Genomic DNA, 16,434 nt, shown 5'->3' on the forward strand with positions numbered 1-16,434 from the left:
GACCGAGGAGGAACTCTCTAAGGCTCAGGCCCATCTACTTAGACACTTCTGCTTCAATAGGTTCTGGCTGCTTGGGAATACCAGCAGCAACTTTCTGGAGCACCTTCTGGGAAAGGAGCCACAGAGCTTCTCTCTTTAGGACATCAGGCTTGTCTGCGGTTTCTCCTAGACTTGAGGACAAGGAAGCCTCGGTATGAGAATGTCCTCAGGACCAAGCAGAAGAATGTACCTTTTCATTCTTCTTTCTCTGCCATCCCTTTCTTCCCTGAAGCAAAAGGTCAAATGCTTTGTTGCTGCTTGTTTTGGAAAAGAGTAAGAGGGACTGGTGAAGGATAAAGGAGGAAATATGTCAACTCTCAAATATGACAGGATTGAACACATGATTTATTTTATCACCTTAGAATTTAGTTCTAGAAGTCTCCTTATTTTTTTTAGATTTAATGGTATAATTTCTCTGGCAGTGTTTTGAATTCAAATTGCAACTTTACATGACAGACTTAGGGTACAGAATTACGAATCTGGACATAATTTCCTGGCGATTGAATCAAGTATCAACATATCCGATGACCACCATGACAGGAGTTGGACAAGTCACCAGCACTCAGAAAATCAAAGGTCAGCTTGACTCAATGATCACTCCTTTAGAAACGTAGGGAGTTGACTTCTTCTTGCACGCACCACCGCACCTGTTCCACACAAGCGGCCTTGTGAGATTGGCAAGAGAAGCCAAGATATCCAAGCTATTTCCCACCTAATAAGTACCTGGGAGCTCAAGCTTCCTCTGTGGCTCTGATGGCACTCTACCTGGGAGAAGATATAGCAAGGAGAACCTGACAGATCATCCATACGGTGCCATCTGTGGTAAGAGATTAGTCACTGCATACTTTTCATTAGAAAAAATATAAAGAAAGCCAGGGAATCCCATGATAAGTCCCAGCCAGGCAAAGCAGAAGACCTTCTGCTCTTCCCATCTGATGCACCATTACCTACAAATACAAGATCAAAGATAAGGAATGTAAGATCTGACTTTTAAACTTAATCAACAAAAATATCTGCAGTATGGTATAGTAGAACCATGGAACTTCAGGATAAATATGGTAGATTGAACATATTCAACTAACTGAACTTTCTTGAAACCACACCAAAACTCCATTAAAAGAGACTTTTAAGGGCATAATCTGGCAAGGGTGAAGGATAATAGATAAGAAATCACCATCACATAATTTAGGCATCTGGCTGTATGTTTACAGCAGTTGACAGATCTGAGAACCTGATCATTGATCATCCGTGTGAAAACCTGGAACCAATCCAAGTTATTTTATAAAAAACCTTAAAAGTCTCAGAAATTGATGATGTTTGTTTCCTCTGGAAGTGGGATTCAAGATAAGGCATAAAACAAAGAGGATAGTTGACAGCTACTTAAGGAACAATCAGAACTCCCACCTTAGAGGGACTATTTATGTATTTATTCTTTGGAGTCAGGAAAACAGAGGGTGTGAGGATGACACAAAGCCCAGATGAAAGCAGGCTACAGGCCGGGCGCGGTGGCTCACGCCTGTAATGCCAACACTTTGGGAGGCTTAAACAGGCGGATCACCTGAAGTCGGGTGTTAGAGACAAGCCTGGTGAAACCCTTCTCTATGAAAAATACAAAAATTAGCTGGGCGTGGTGGCATGTGCCTATAGTCCCAGCTACTCAGGAGGCTGAGGCAGGGGAATCACTTGAACCCAGGAGGCAGAGGTTGCAGTGAGGCAAGATAACACCACTGCACTCCAGCCTGTGTGACAGAGCAAGACTCTGTCTCAAGAAGAAAGAAAAAGAAAGAAAAAAGAGAGACAAAGAAAGAAAGAAAGAGAGAGAGAGAGAAAGAGTACCATTTTGAAAGCAAGAAGATAAAGTGATTGTAAGCATACGGAAAAATGCTGAGACCTCCTGCATTCTTCTCCAATCTTGCTCTAGAATGCTGGCATCCAGGCCTTCACTCTATCCTGGCAAGAGATTAGATAGAAGTTCTCCCAAGAATCTAATCTGCCTAAGAGGAAAGACCTAAAGATATCAATATTAGGGATTACTCCGAAAGAGACAAAGACAGATCCCTCTGCAGTGATGCCTTACCAACTCTCATACTTTTCAAGTGCAGCAAACACATCCAGAAATCCAATCAGCTTTTTAGTCTGCCAACTTGAAATATGAACAGATAATTAAGTGTTACTAGACATATGAGGAAAACTTCCTTAAAAACAGGAAAAAGCAGGGAAAAAATAACTTTGTAGGAAATAATGACTAAATACTGAGAGTTCATTAAGTATACACATATCATTAATGTCCATAGAAAAATAACCAAATATATTATGTCCGTGAAAAAGAACAGAATGCTAATTTTTTCAATAAATGTCAGAGAACATAAACTGGCTGTTAAACACAAAAACAAAGCACTCCAAAAAAAGGTGGAAACACAGTTGAGGAAATCTTTTAGAGAGTAAAGCAAAAGAATTAGATGGAAGATTGGAGAGAAAACGTATAAAAGTTTAAAATCTGGTCAGGCATGTTGTCTCAGGCCTGTAATCCCAGCAATTTGGGAGGCTGAGGTGGGTGGATCACCTGAGGTCGGGAGTTCGAGACCAGCTTGACCAACATGGAGAAACCCCATCTCTACTAAAAATACAAAATTAGCCGGGTGGGGTATGGTGGTGCATGCCTGTAATCCCAGCTACTTGGGAGGCTGAGGCAGGAGAATCACTTGATCACCTCCACCGGGAGGTGGAGGTTGTGGTAAGCCAAGATCGCACCATTGCACTCCAGCCTGGGCAACAAGAGCGAAACTCAGTCTCAAAAAAAAAGTTTAAAATCCAGACAAATAATATTCCAGAATGAAAAAAACAGAGGAAATTATCATAATAATTCATGTTTTTTTCCAAACAAGACAACAGCTTTCAGACTGAAAGGTTTCAAAGAGTGCCCAGCATAGGGGATAGATAAACCTATGCCAAAGCACATCATTGTGAAATTTTAAGAAACGGGGACCAAAAGTGCTAGAAATTGCCAGAGGGACAAAAACCAAAACAAAACAGGCCACACACCTGTTTTTAGGATGGTGAATCACAAAGTCTTCAAACCTCTTAACAGAGCTAAAAGACAGTGGAGCAAATTTTTCCCACAAAAATCTTTTAAAAAAAAATCCAACCCAAAATACTGTGTCCAGCAAAACTAGCAATCAAGTGTGCAGGTGTAAAGAAGTCATTTTTAGACATGCAAGGCTCAAGAAACTTAACATTCATGAACGCTTTCTCTGGAAGCTACTGACCAATGTGCTCCAACTAAAATTAAAAAATTAACAATTAAAGGGGAAGACATGGCATAAATAAAAGAGATTTAGCACAGAATAGAATTGAAGAAAACAGAAATTAACCAATCTAGATTGGGCAGATAAAAGGCTCCAGAAAAGACTTCAAGAGAATCTAACCAAGAGAACACTTGTTATATTTGTACATATTGCAAAAACATTTAGCTAACCAGTGGATACTTTGGAGTTGGACTGGAGATATATGCAAAAAATTAAGCAAATGATAAAACAAGATAATTATTAACTATAGGGAAAATTTTTAAAAATTGTGCATGAAGATAAAAATAATTGTTAGGTTACTGTATGACTCAACCCTGAACACACTGTGTAGTCATGATAACATAAAGACTGAACACTGTAACTAAATTATAGTATTACTGTCTCTGAAAGAATGAGAGTAATGTATACATGTGCTACAGGAGTAGAGATAAGAAAGAGCAATATTCTCATCTTTCATGGTGGTAAGTCAAAAATAGCAATACATGCGTATTATTTTGAGATACCGAAGTAAATACCAAAAGCTTCTGCTAAAAGGTTTGAAGGTGTTTGCTTCTGAGTAAGGAGACATGAGGAAGACTGTTTCTATTAACCATCCTAGTAAAAGTGGTGCTGGATGGCAGCCATAGAATAATTCTAAATTTAGCAGATAACCCTTGGCTTCTCGACCATGTTGTTTTTCCTATACTTGTCTCCTGAAGTGGTATCTGCACATCAAGAGCAAATCACACAGGTGGCTTCTTAGCTCCCCTTGGTGACTCCACACACTGGAGACATTCAGCCCCTCCCTACTCCTTCCTTCTAAACTTAGCCCATCAGCAATCAACGCTGACTGATTTTTCTTCATCTTCAACCAGACTTGGGCAGCAGAATGGTAGAAAGGAAACTGGAGCAGAGCTGGATCAAAATGAATTGCTTCTTTCAGAAGAGTCCTGAAATTTACATCCCCAAGAAGGTTCCTATCTGGCCAACATGAAATTAGTGTGTCCACTAACTGATTGCATCGGTTGCAACTCCAAACTCTTTAGTGTTATATGCACTAAGAACAACACTAAATGAATAGAAACCTGAACTGATCAGCAACAGGAATCAAGGAGGAATTTTATGTGCCATGTTTTTAAGTTCTTAAAAGGCAGTGCTCTGATGGACGCATCCTTGGTTATTTCCAACCCTTGACACATAGAGATGCACCCTCAGTAAAAATGTGTTCATTGGTAACCACCAGTAAGGAATGCCCCAGCTCCAGGGTGCGTTCAAAACATTTTGCTGTTCCTGGAGAAATATGAGCTGAAAACATCTTTTCCCATGTACGTGAAACAGGAGAGTCAACCCAGAATGTCTCCTTAAAAGTAGGTTTTTAGAAGCCAATAGATAAAGGGATCCGAACCTGAGAAGATGAGAGAACCACTCCACAATGCTCTTCTAGACCATTCTTCCTTTCTGTTCTCCAGGGCTCCCTTTTCTGGATACAGATCTTCCTCATTCTTAATTGTTGCAAGGCCAATGAGATGGCCCTGAGTGTAGAGGAGGCATCAGAGTAGCCCATAGCCCAGTAAATACTCAAGGGCCTTTGTATGCATTTGCAAGCATGATGGCATCCAGCTGAGTGTCACTGGATACACTTCAGGGTTTTAAAGCATGATTTTAAAGCATCCCTGGAAGGTATCATTACGTCATAGCAGAATTTTGAATTGATATCTTTCTGACATCTTTAGGAGCATTGTTTTTTCCATTCCTTGAGGGATTTACATTTTTTGTACTTCAGCTGGAAGTGGTACAAACACTTTGTTTGTTTATGAAGACTTTTAAATGCCATTATATGAGTGACATGTCCAATGGCATACTGATTTATTATTAACAAAATATATAAGGTCATTTATTTTTAGCCTTTGTCAACTAACTTTATCCTTCTGAACTCAACCTCTCTTTCTGGTGATTTTATTTCAGAAAATAGTAGCATTGCTTTTACTGTTTCATAATCTCACTCAAATATGGGACATTTTGTTTTAATTTAGCTAGAAATAATTCCTAATATATTAGCCTGATTGAATTCATAGACTTTTAGAGCTAGAGGAGACTGAGGCATCCATATAGTTTACTCATCCTATAATTAAGGAATTTGTCCCTGACCAGTGACCACTGGCAAGAATGGAAGAAAACTGGATTTCTTGTGCTGTTACTAAGTTTTTTAGAAAAGCAATGTGTTTTGTTATCTTAATTCTCAAGGTTTTTCATTCTTCTATGTGCCTCAGTGGACCAGAGTGGATCAGAAAAAAAATTGTAAATTTTTCACAAACAGTGCAAGTTTGATAGAAAAGGGCTAATGCATTTAAGTCAATGGCGACAATAATATTCCAGCTGAAGGTTATATGGAAGGGATATCCTCAGAGTTTGTTCTCTGCCCCGAGTCTTTACTAGTCAGAACTATTTTTTAGGCTAATTCATTATGACAAAACATCTGTATTTTTGCAAATACTCTTGACCCCTTAGCTGACACCTACAAGATTACAAACTGACTGCTCTTTATCTTTACATTTTATTGGCTTTCCTTGACTTTGACATATCTCTGCCTAATCATTTAATGTATCAAAAATCTTCAGCATTTGCTCCTTTTGTTAGCAAGGCAAAGCTTTGGGATCGAAAAGTTGATCCCTGGTTCACAGTTACAGTTCCCTGACTGCACAGTTATTTTATTGCTATGATATGCATGTGTTTACAAGAAGCTCACTGGTAGTCTACAATCATATTCTACCCAAACTACCCTTCAGACTCAATCTTTGTTCTTATTCAAGGTTAGGTAAATTCCTTCACTAGGGATTTTTAAATTCTTTAATATAATTATAAATAATCCTCACACTCACTCACCAAACTATTGTTGTTTGTTGATTTTAATCTATACTAAAAATTATGTTAAAATATTTTATTCCAATGAGATAATAAAGGTAGAGAAAATAACCAAAAAGGTTATGGTTTAATTGACCTGTAGGGTATTAACTAGTCTGTATTCAATTTAGTAATATCTGTCTAGTTTGTGTTTTTGGTTTTTGGTTTATTTGCTTGGTTTTTGTTGACAAAAATATACAAATACATACATACAAACACATACACATACAAACACATACATATATTTGTGTATATATATTTATATGTATATATGTGTGTATATGTGTGTGTGTATATATATATATATATAATATATATAAAATCAGTGTCTCATAGCCTCCTTTGACCTGTCTTTGACAACTTCTGGATTCCTCAACAATGGATTAAATAAAACTTGGATACACATTCTTTGCATGTTCCAAATTATACCTTGACCTTGATTATAATATCTTCATTTGAGTATGACAAATATATGAAGTGTACACCTTCACTTTTCTATCCTGTACCCAAGGCAGACATCAAAATTAATCACAGGCATGGTTCAGAATCTTTCTCAACACAAGCACCCAGAAGACATTAACAATAAATGGAATTTGGAACTAAAGTTAAAATCCATTTGTCATTTCTGCCCTATTGGCCTATGTTGTTGTTTTTTCTTGCTTTTAAAAGTTGCTGATCAAACCAAAGGATGTTTATTCTTGCATTTCATTCTTGTTCTTCTTTCATGTTCAATAAACCATTCTATTAGATTGCATAGTTATTTTATTGCTATGATATGCGTGTGTATACAAGAAGCATACACTTGCCAGTTTTCCATACCCTGTGACTCCCCCAGTATGCACACTCATCCAGCAGTTACATTACTTTCCTTTCCTGGCCCCTGAAGATACTTGCATTTATTGCCTGTCTTTTAAGGAATTGCTATAGTTAGAGATTGGGTTGTGTGAAATTGCCTTCTGCATAGGTGAAAAACAGCAAATATTACAAATTTCGTATCATTTGACCTAATCAGAACATAAGAATCAAACAAAATGCTGCTGTCTTTGGTGATCTTCCAGTTTCAAAACAATTTATTTTCTATTTTGAATCCCAATAATCATCCAAAAGAAGTAGTGATTTAGCACCCACTGTACACAAAGCATCTAGTAGACACCAGGGACGACAAAGATACATGCACATTCAGCTTTTAAAGGTGCTCGTGCCTGGGTTTCAAGGGGTGAATGGCCTTATTTTCTATTAGAAAGTGAGCTCTTTGAGGGCAGAGGCTGTGTTTTACTGTGCTTTATTTTTCTGTGCATTTATTGTATGGTAGATGTTCAATAAACCTTTGTGAAATTAGTGAAAGGAAAAGAGATAGGGGAGAAGGAAAGGAAATAGAGAGAAAGGGAGGAATAGAGATTCTGGTGTGAAAAGCACTTGCCCAGGCCCAGCTCAGTGGCTCACGCCTGTAACCTCAGGATTTTGGGAGGCTGTGGTGGGAGGATCGCTTGAGTACAGGTGTTCAAGACCAGCCTGGGGAACATAGGAAGACCCCTGTCTCTACGCAGAGAAAAAAAATTACCTGGGCATGGTGGTGCATGCCTATGGTCCCAGCTACTCGGGAGGCTGAGGCAGGAGGATTGCCCGAGCCCAGGAGGAAGGTTTTTCTTTTGCAAAACAGCTCCTCTCATCAAAAGAGCCAAAACAAACTTTCCTTCTTATTTTTTATTCTTGGACAATAGTAAAAGCAATTTAGCTATTGAGTTTCCAGAACTTGGGAAAAGCAGTCATCAGTCACCTTGAGAAATGTATTGAATGTGAAAAGATTTTTACTGTGGTAAATAATCAGTGCTAGCTTTGCCATTTACAAATGACACATCTCTTAGCAATCAAGAATAAATAATGTTTAAATCAGTAAAAATTAGAATTGTTAAATGTTGTCATTTTACTGATAGGTTTGGCAGTAGGGGAGAAGAGAAGGAAAACAGATACTTTTATATACCATTGGTGAAAGTCAATTGCTAGGACTTTAACAGAAAGAAAATTGGTTATGTGTATTAAAATCCTCAAAAGTATGTGAAGTCTTTGAATCAGAAATTCTATTTCTGGGAATTCATCCTGAAGAAATAATTAAGTATTTATACAAAGATGTAACCATCAGAGCAGTCAATGCAATGTCATTTATACTAGTGAAAAAATTAGAAACAACTTTAATGATCAATGATAATAGAATATTATTTCATATTATACTGCTATATTTTATGATATAAAAATATAGATAGTTGCATATTTTATGCTATAGTTAAATATCTGCATAGAATTTATTTTTACATTAAAAATGTTCATAATATATTGCTCAGTTAATACAAAGGTTACTAAATTATATATATAATTATATGTATGTGTGTATATGCATGATTACAGCTTCATAAAAGAATTATACACACACACGGGTATTTTTCTGGAAGGATACACAGCAATGTTTTAGCAGTAGTTATCTCTGAAAGAAAAGTTAGGGATGTTCAAAACAAGTTTTATTTTTTCTCTCTGTTTATCTCATTTCCCAATTTTTCTTTAATGAACATATTCCACTTTTATAGTAATAAAAACTGTTTCAACAAGAAAAAGAAAAAAGAAATGCTACCCTCCGACATTTGTTGGCAACATATTTACTACCCACAAATATGTTGTTTGAAGCTTTGATTGTCAAGATTGAAGAAACAAATTGTAGTGATAGACCAAAATACTTAAGATGATCCTATGTATTTATGAAGATTATGACAAAAAATTGTCTCAATACGTGTATCAAAACATCCAGTTGTACACCTTAAATATATAGTTTTTTAATTATACCTCAATAAAGTTGACAAAAGAATTTTGTCAATATTTAGTATTAGTCAACTCAGAAAGGTTACAACATAGAAAAATTTCTAAATAGAATCTGAGTAAACTAAATTACCTGTGTCATATTTCTGCCATCTGAAGTAAAATAATTCTTAATATGAGATTTAAAGATCTTTTTTCATGAGCATTCAAATTTTTATTTTCAGGAAAGACTCATTTGTGGGCATCTTTATTTTCTGTTTCAGAGAAAAATATCATTATTTGAAAACGCCTTTTTTTTTTTTTGAGACAGAGTCTCACTCTGTCACCCAGGCTGGAGTGTAGTGGTGCGATCTCAGCTCACTGCAAACTCCACCTCCCGGGTTCAAACAATTCTCCTGCCTCAGCCTCCTGAGTAGCTGGGACTGCAGGCACCCGCCACCACACCCGGCTACTTTTTCTGTATTTTTAGTACAGACGAGGTTTCACCCTGTTAGCCAGGATGGTCTCGATCTCCTGACCTCGTGATCTGCCCACCTTGGCCTCCCAGAGTGCTGGGATTACAGGCGTGAGCCACCGCGCCCAGCCCCAAAAACACTTTAACATTATTTTAAATAATAAAACCACTTGTAAATTATTTATTTATTTATTTATTTATTTTTATTTTGAGAAGGAGTCTCGCTCTGTCGCCCAGGCTGGAGTGCAGTGGCGCCATCTCGGCTCAATGCAACCTCCACCTCCTGGGTGCAAGCGATTCTCCTGCCTCAGCCTCCTGAGTAGCTCGATTACAGGCGCCCACCATGCCCGGGTAATTTTTGTGTTTTGGGTAGAGAGGGGACTTCGCCATATTGGCCAGGCTGGTCTCGAGCTCCTGACCTCAAGTGATCCACCCGCCTCAGCCTCCCAAAGTGCTGGGATTACAGGCCACTTGTACATAATTTTGATTATAAAGTAACATACATTAATAAGAAAAAAAATTGAAAAATTACCCCAAATTCTATTACACAGAGATAAGCACTGATAACATTTTAGTGCCGATCCATAAAGTTAATACCAGTCTTATATTGGAAAACAGGAGGTTGGTGTTTATTTAAATCCTCTGAAAAGTTGGTGGGGCTCATGTAACTACATGTTTTCTCTATTGTCTGTGACATTTGGAAATAATTGTAGTGAAACAGAATAATCCTACACTCTTACTTATCCATACTAAAATGTCTTCTACCTTGGACACTACAAGATATTTCTGGAAAAAAAAAAAAAGAGGCGACTTGACACCCATAAAAGAATGCATTCACATCCTTTCTAACTTCATTTCCTCCAGGACAAATATCAGTGGATGGGTTCATGCGCTATCTGAGTGGAGAAGAAAACGGAGTCGTTTCACCTGAGAAACTGGATTTGAATGAAGACATGTCTCAGCCCCTTTCTCACTATTTCATTAATTCCTCGCACAACACCTACCTCACAGGTATAAATTTTCTAGTTCTTTGTTACTTTAGCCAGTCTCACCAAATTTCACCAACTTTCTGTTGTTCAGAAGCTGAAGTGTGTTTTCTTCCATTTCCTGCGAAGTGCCTCTGAGAAGTCTGGGATTCCACCACCAAAGCCTCCCACCTCCCATAAGCAGTCATGTCCACATGTGTATGAAGCAATAGCATCATTTCTCCACAGCCTAAGTTTTTAAGTCTTCTAAAATGCAACCATGGCTGACATTTTCAGATCAATGGGATTTTTGTGTAACTGAACTCATTCTTCAGTGTACTTGAAGCTATGTCCAGTCCTACCCGGTCCTCTGGGCTGTGTTCATCTACATGACAGCTCAGAAGTTCTTAAGTGGTGGCTCCTGCTTGTAATCCCAGCACTTTGGGACACCGAGGCGGGCAGATCACCTGAGGTCAGGAGTTCGAGACCAGCCTGGTCAATATGGCGAAACCCCTGTCTCTACTAAAAATACAAAAAAAAAAAAAAAAAAATCAGCCAGGTGTGGTGGTGCGTGCCTGTAAACCCAGCTACTTGGGAGGCTGAGGCAGGAGAATCACCTGAACCCAAGAGGCAGAGGTTACAGTGAGCCGAGATCACACCACTGCACCCTAGCCTGGGTGACAAGAATGAAACTTTGTCTCAAAAAAAAAAAAAAAAGAATTAAGTAATTGCTTTTTGTTCAAGGTAGGACAGGGCTTTAGACAAAAACAAATTGACCTTTTTATACTTTATTGTAAATATTATAGTAAAGTAGGAAAAAACATCAATGTGTTTCCTAATCTGATCTTAAATTAAGCCTTGACCTATTTGTCAGTCTGGTGAAGTGTATGCACCCTTCTCAGAATGCTAAATGCATAAATTAAGTACCTAGAATTAAAGAGGAAATAAATTTCATTGAAATATTTTTATAAAATGTTATGATATATAACCTTGTATATCTCAGTATTAACACAATTTAAATAAGTTAAAGTAAAATGTTGTGATAATTTGCAACAATTGGAATATAATACACAGATCTTGCTAGTGACTTGTAAACTACATACTTAACTGAAGAGAATGTTAAATTTTGTGTAGAGGTTAAAATTAAAACTGTAACCATTCTTTCTCATCCAAGTTCAAGGAGGTTCATGGAATATCACTTTAACAGTCTAGATCTTTGACATGATAAAATTCAAAGAAGTATAATTTTTAAAATCTGAGCACATTATAGAATCTTACATTTATCCTGTATTTAGGACCACAAAACTCAAAAATACTTAAATATGTGTCCGGTTGAATTTTGGGTATTGTGTGTGATTTTGTTTAAGTGGAAGTCACAATATAGCGTAGATTTTTTACCAATAATCTTTTGAGTCCAAAATACCTTCCAACTGATATATTCATTACATTCTATTTTATTTGTTATATAATAAATGAGTCAGTAATACCAAAATGATTGAATGACAAGACTGTTTGGATATACATTTTATTTTTTCACCTTCTTTCAGAGTATATCAATTTTTCCCTTTCTGAATATCACTAGGGTTTTCAGATTTTATGTATGTTCATTCAATCACGGCTGCCATTCTCCTTTTGAGAGACCAAATTGTCTCAACTTTGGTTAGGAGGAGACATTTTTAGGCTATCATCTGTGTCCTCTTGACATGACCTATTAATCTTTGAAAGTGTTCTGGCACATAAAGGTCTTCCAGACTCACCTTATTCTTTTCTGCTCCAGAGATGGAAACAGACTAGTCCCCAGTGAGCCCTGGTTCTTTTTGATGGGAAAGAAAAAGTATGGGTAACAGCAGTTTGGACCCTGAACATTGCCTGGACTGTTTCAGTGAACAAAGGAAGAAAAGATAATTTTTTTTGTCTTTTTAAGGCACGAGTTCACATAAATATTTCTACTTCTACCTACCAATTTAAATTATTATTATTATCATTATTATTGAGACAGGGCCTCACTCTGTTGCCCAGGCTGGAGCACAGCGGCATGATGATAGCTTACTGTAGTCCCGATCTCCTGGGCTCAAGCAATCCTCCCACCTCAGCCTCCTGAGTAGCTGAAACTACAGGCATGTGCCACCACACCTGGCTAATTTTTTATTTCTTGTAAAGACAAGGTCTCACTATGTTACCCAGGCTGGACTCAGACTTCTGAGCTCAAGCAATCCTTCTGCCTCAGCCTCCCAAAGTGCTGGGATTAACGATATGAGTCACTGTGCCTGTCCCCAATTTAAATTATTTTTTTAATTATTTTTCCATAAGTTATAAGGGTGCAGGTGGTATTTGGTTACATGAGTAAGTTCTTTAGTGGAGATTTGTAAAATGAGATCCTGGTGCACCCATCACCCAAGCAGTATATACTGAACCATATTGGTTGTCTTTTATCCCTTACCCCCTGCCCCAAGTCCCCAAAGTCTATTATATCATTCTTATGCCTTTGCGTCCTCATAGCTTAGCTCCCACGTATCAGTGAGAACATACGATGTTTGGTTTTCCGTTCCTGAGTTACTTCACTTAGAAAAATCGTCTCTAATCTCATCCAAGTCATTGGAAATGCTGTTAATTCATTCCTTTTTGTGGATGAGTAGTGTTCTATCATATATACATACCACAGTTTCTATATCCACTCATTGACTGATGGGCATTTCAGTTGGTTCCACGATTTTGCTATTGTGAATTGTGCTGCTGTAAACATGCGTGTGCAAGTATCTTTTTCAAATAGTGACTTTCTTTCCTCTGGGAAGATAACCATTAGTGGGACTGCTGGATCAAATGGTAGTTCTACTTCTAGTTCTTTAAGGAATCTCCACACTGTTTTCCATAGTGGCTGTACTAGTTTACATTCCCACCAGCAGTGTAGAAGTGTTCCCTGATCGCTGCATCCATGCCAACATCTACTGTTTTTTGATTCTTGGATTATGGCCATTGTTGCAAGAGTAAGGTGGTATCGCATTGTGGTTTTGATTTGCATTTCCCTGATCATTAGTGATGTTGAGCATTTTTTCATATGCGTGTTGGTCATTTGTGCATCTTCTTTTGAGAATTGTCTATTCATGTCCTTAGCCCACTTTTTGATGGAATTGATTGTTTTCTCCTTGCTGATTTGTTTGAGTTCATTGTAGATTCTGGATATTAGTCATTTGTCAGATGCATAGATTGTGAATATTTTCTCCCACTCTGTGGGTTGTCTGTTTACTCTGCTGACTGTTCCTTTTGCCGTGCAAAAGCTCTTTAGTTTAATTAGGTCCCAGCTACGTATCTTTGTTTTTATGCAATTGCTTTTACCCAAAAGCAATTTTTGGTCATGAAATCCTTGCCTAAGCCAATGTCTAGAAGGGTTTTTCTAATGTTATCTTCTAGAATTTTTATAGTTTCAGGTCTTAGATTTAGGTCCTTAATCCATCTTGAGTTGATTTTTGTATAAGGGGAGAGATGAGGATCCAGTTTCATTTTCCTACATGTGGCTAGCCAATTACCTCAGCACACTTTGTTGAAAAGGGTGTTTTTCCCCCACTTTATGTTTTTGTTTGCTTTGTCAAAGATCAGTTGGCTGTAAGTATTTGGGTTTATTTCTGGGTTCTCTATTCTGTCCCATTGTTCTATGTGCCTATTTTTATACCAGTACCACACTGTTTTGGTGACTGTGGCCTTAGAGTATAGTTTGAAATCAGGTAGTGTGATGCCTCCAGATTTGTTCTTTTTGCTTAGTCTTGCTTTGGCTATGTGGGCTCTTTTTTGGTTCCATATGAATTTTAGAATTGTTTTTTATAACTCTGTGAAGAATGATGGTGGTATTTTGATGGAGATTGCATTGAATTTGTAGATTGCTTTTGGCAGTATGGCCATTCTCACAATATTGATTCTACCCATCCATGAGCATGGGATGTGTTTTCATTTGTTTGTGTCATCTATGATTTATTTCAGCAGTGTTTTGTAGTTTTCCTTGTAGAAGCTTTTTGACTCCTTTTTTAGGTATATTCCTAAGTTTTTTTTTTTTTTTGCAGCTATTGTAAAAGGGTTGAGTTCTTGATTTGATTATCTGCTTGGTCACTGTTGGTATATAAAAGAGCTACTGATTTGCATATATTAATCTTGTATCTGAAAACTTTGCTGAATTCTTTTATCTGTTCTAGGAGCTTTCTAGAGGAGTCCTTAGGATTTTCAAGGTAAACAATCATATCGTCAGCAGTCAGGGACAGTTTGACTTCCTCTTCACTGATTTGGATGCCCTTTATTTCTTTCTCTTGTCTGATTGCTCTGGCCAAGACTTCCAGTACTATGATGAAGAAGGGTGGTGACAGTGGGCATCCTTGTTTTGTTCCCGTTCTCAGGAAGAATGCTTTCAGCTTTTCCCCATTCAGTATTAAGTTGGCTGTGGGTTTGTCATAGGTGGCTTTTAATTCATTAAGGTATGTCCCTTGTATGCCAATTTTGCTGAGCTGTGCTCTCTTTAGTAATCTTGATACCTAACAGATTATACATACTAACTCATTTGCTTTACTGAAAGCCTTATAATAGTATTAAGAAAATTTTCAATATTAATACAAATAATAAAACTACAAAATGTAGTTCAAATTTGTGTATGCAGTTTTTAAATTACATTTCACTAAAAATTTACAATCAAATTAATTTCTTCTAAATTAATTTCTTCTAAAGTCATTCATATGCCCTTCCTATGTATAACTTGGTAAACACAGATGTGGTAAAAAATTTGGCTCCATTGTGTCAGGTTAGTTTAAATTTGAGGGTGTTGGCATATTAACAGCTAATCAGACTAAAAAGATGATGTGATACTTTCAGCTATTAGGAAAGAAAAGGCTTTGCCTTTTTTATGAAGAAAGAACTCTAATAGCTGTCTCCAAATTTCTGTACAATGGTTTTGTATCAACACCATCTGATTCATATACCTCGTTTCTGGTCAATTATCTCTTCAATTATTTAATTTCTAGTACTGTTAGAATCCACATATTTTCAAATACTCAGTTTTTAAAACTATATTAACTATGTTAAATTGTATTCTCATCTAAGGGGTTTTGTTTTTGCTGTTGTTTTTTTTATCTTGCTCCCTTTTCTGAGCTCTGTATTATTATACCAAGGTTTGCATTAGATAAATCTGTAACCACCCAACTGGGTTCTTCTTGCCTGCTGCCTAGAAAAAGCCAATACACTGAGAACAGCAGGTGTTACAGCAGAGAAAGTTTACTTATTGCAAGGCAGCGGAGCAGAAGGATGGGACATATTTCTCAAATCAGTCTCTCTGATAATTCAGAAGCTAGGATTTTTCAAGGATAGTTAGGCAGGAGGGGGTTGGGAAGTGGTTAGGGAATGGGGAATGCTGATTGGTGGGTCAGGAAAGAAACGACATGGGAGTCAAAGCTGTCTTCTTGGACTGAGACAGTCCCTGGGAGAAGTTAAGTCTGTTTCTTGGCATGGGTCACAGGATGGGTGGCAGTAGTTGGTCCATGAGAATTCAAGGCCTGAAAAATACCTTAAACACCAGTCTTAGGTTTTATAATAGTGATGTTATATATAGGAGCAATTAAGGAGGTTACGAATCTTGTGACTTCAGTCCTAAACCATAATTCCAACCTTGTGGTTAATTTGTTAGTCTTACAAAAGTTGTTTTGGTCCCCAGGAAAGGAGGGGATTAGTTTTGGAAAGGGACTGTTATCATCTTTGTTTTAAAATCAAACTGTATACTAATTTCCTCCCATAGTTATCTTGGCCTGTACTCAGGAATGAGCAAGGACAGTTAGTTTGTGAGGTTAGAAGCAAGATGGAGTCAGCTATGTCAGATTTCTCTCACTGTCATGATTTTTGCAAAGGCAGTCAAATCTACATCCTCACAGTATTACCTTGCCCCAGTACCAGCCATTTATTTTCCTGCAAGGAAATAAGGAGAATTCCATATAATTAGAAAAAAAACTATATAAAAATA

At 37.4% G+C, this 16,434-nt stretch overlaps 1 protein-coding gene across 5 annotated transcripts in view; it reads left to right on the forward strand.

Annotated features, from left to right (window-relative positions):
- Positions 1-16,434, forward strand: part of PLCB1 (phospholipase C beta 1) — a 751,601-nt gene that overhangs the window by 542,218 nt on the left and 192,949 nt on the right. For all 5 annotated transcript variants that reach the window (XM_034947108.2, XM_003821362.4, XM_034947109.2 and 2 more), the window contains exon 10: positions 10,348-10,494. In XM_034947108.2, the coding sequence (XP_034802999.1) occupies positions 10,348-10,494 (147 nt within the window). The remainder of the gene's footprint in view (positions 1-10,347; positions 10,495-16,434) is intronic.

Source organism: Pan paniscus, chromosome 21 (genome assembly GCF_029289425.2).
Source record: "Pan paniscus chromosome 21, NHGRI_mPanPan1-v2.0_pri, whole genome shotgun sequence".
NCBI lineage: Eukaryota > Metazoa > Chordata > Mammalia > Primates > Hominidae > Pan > Pan paniscus.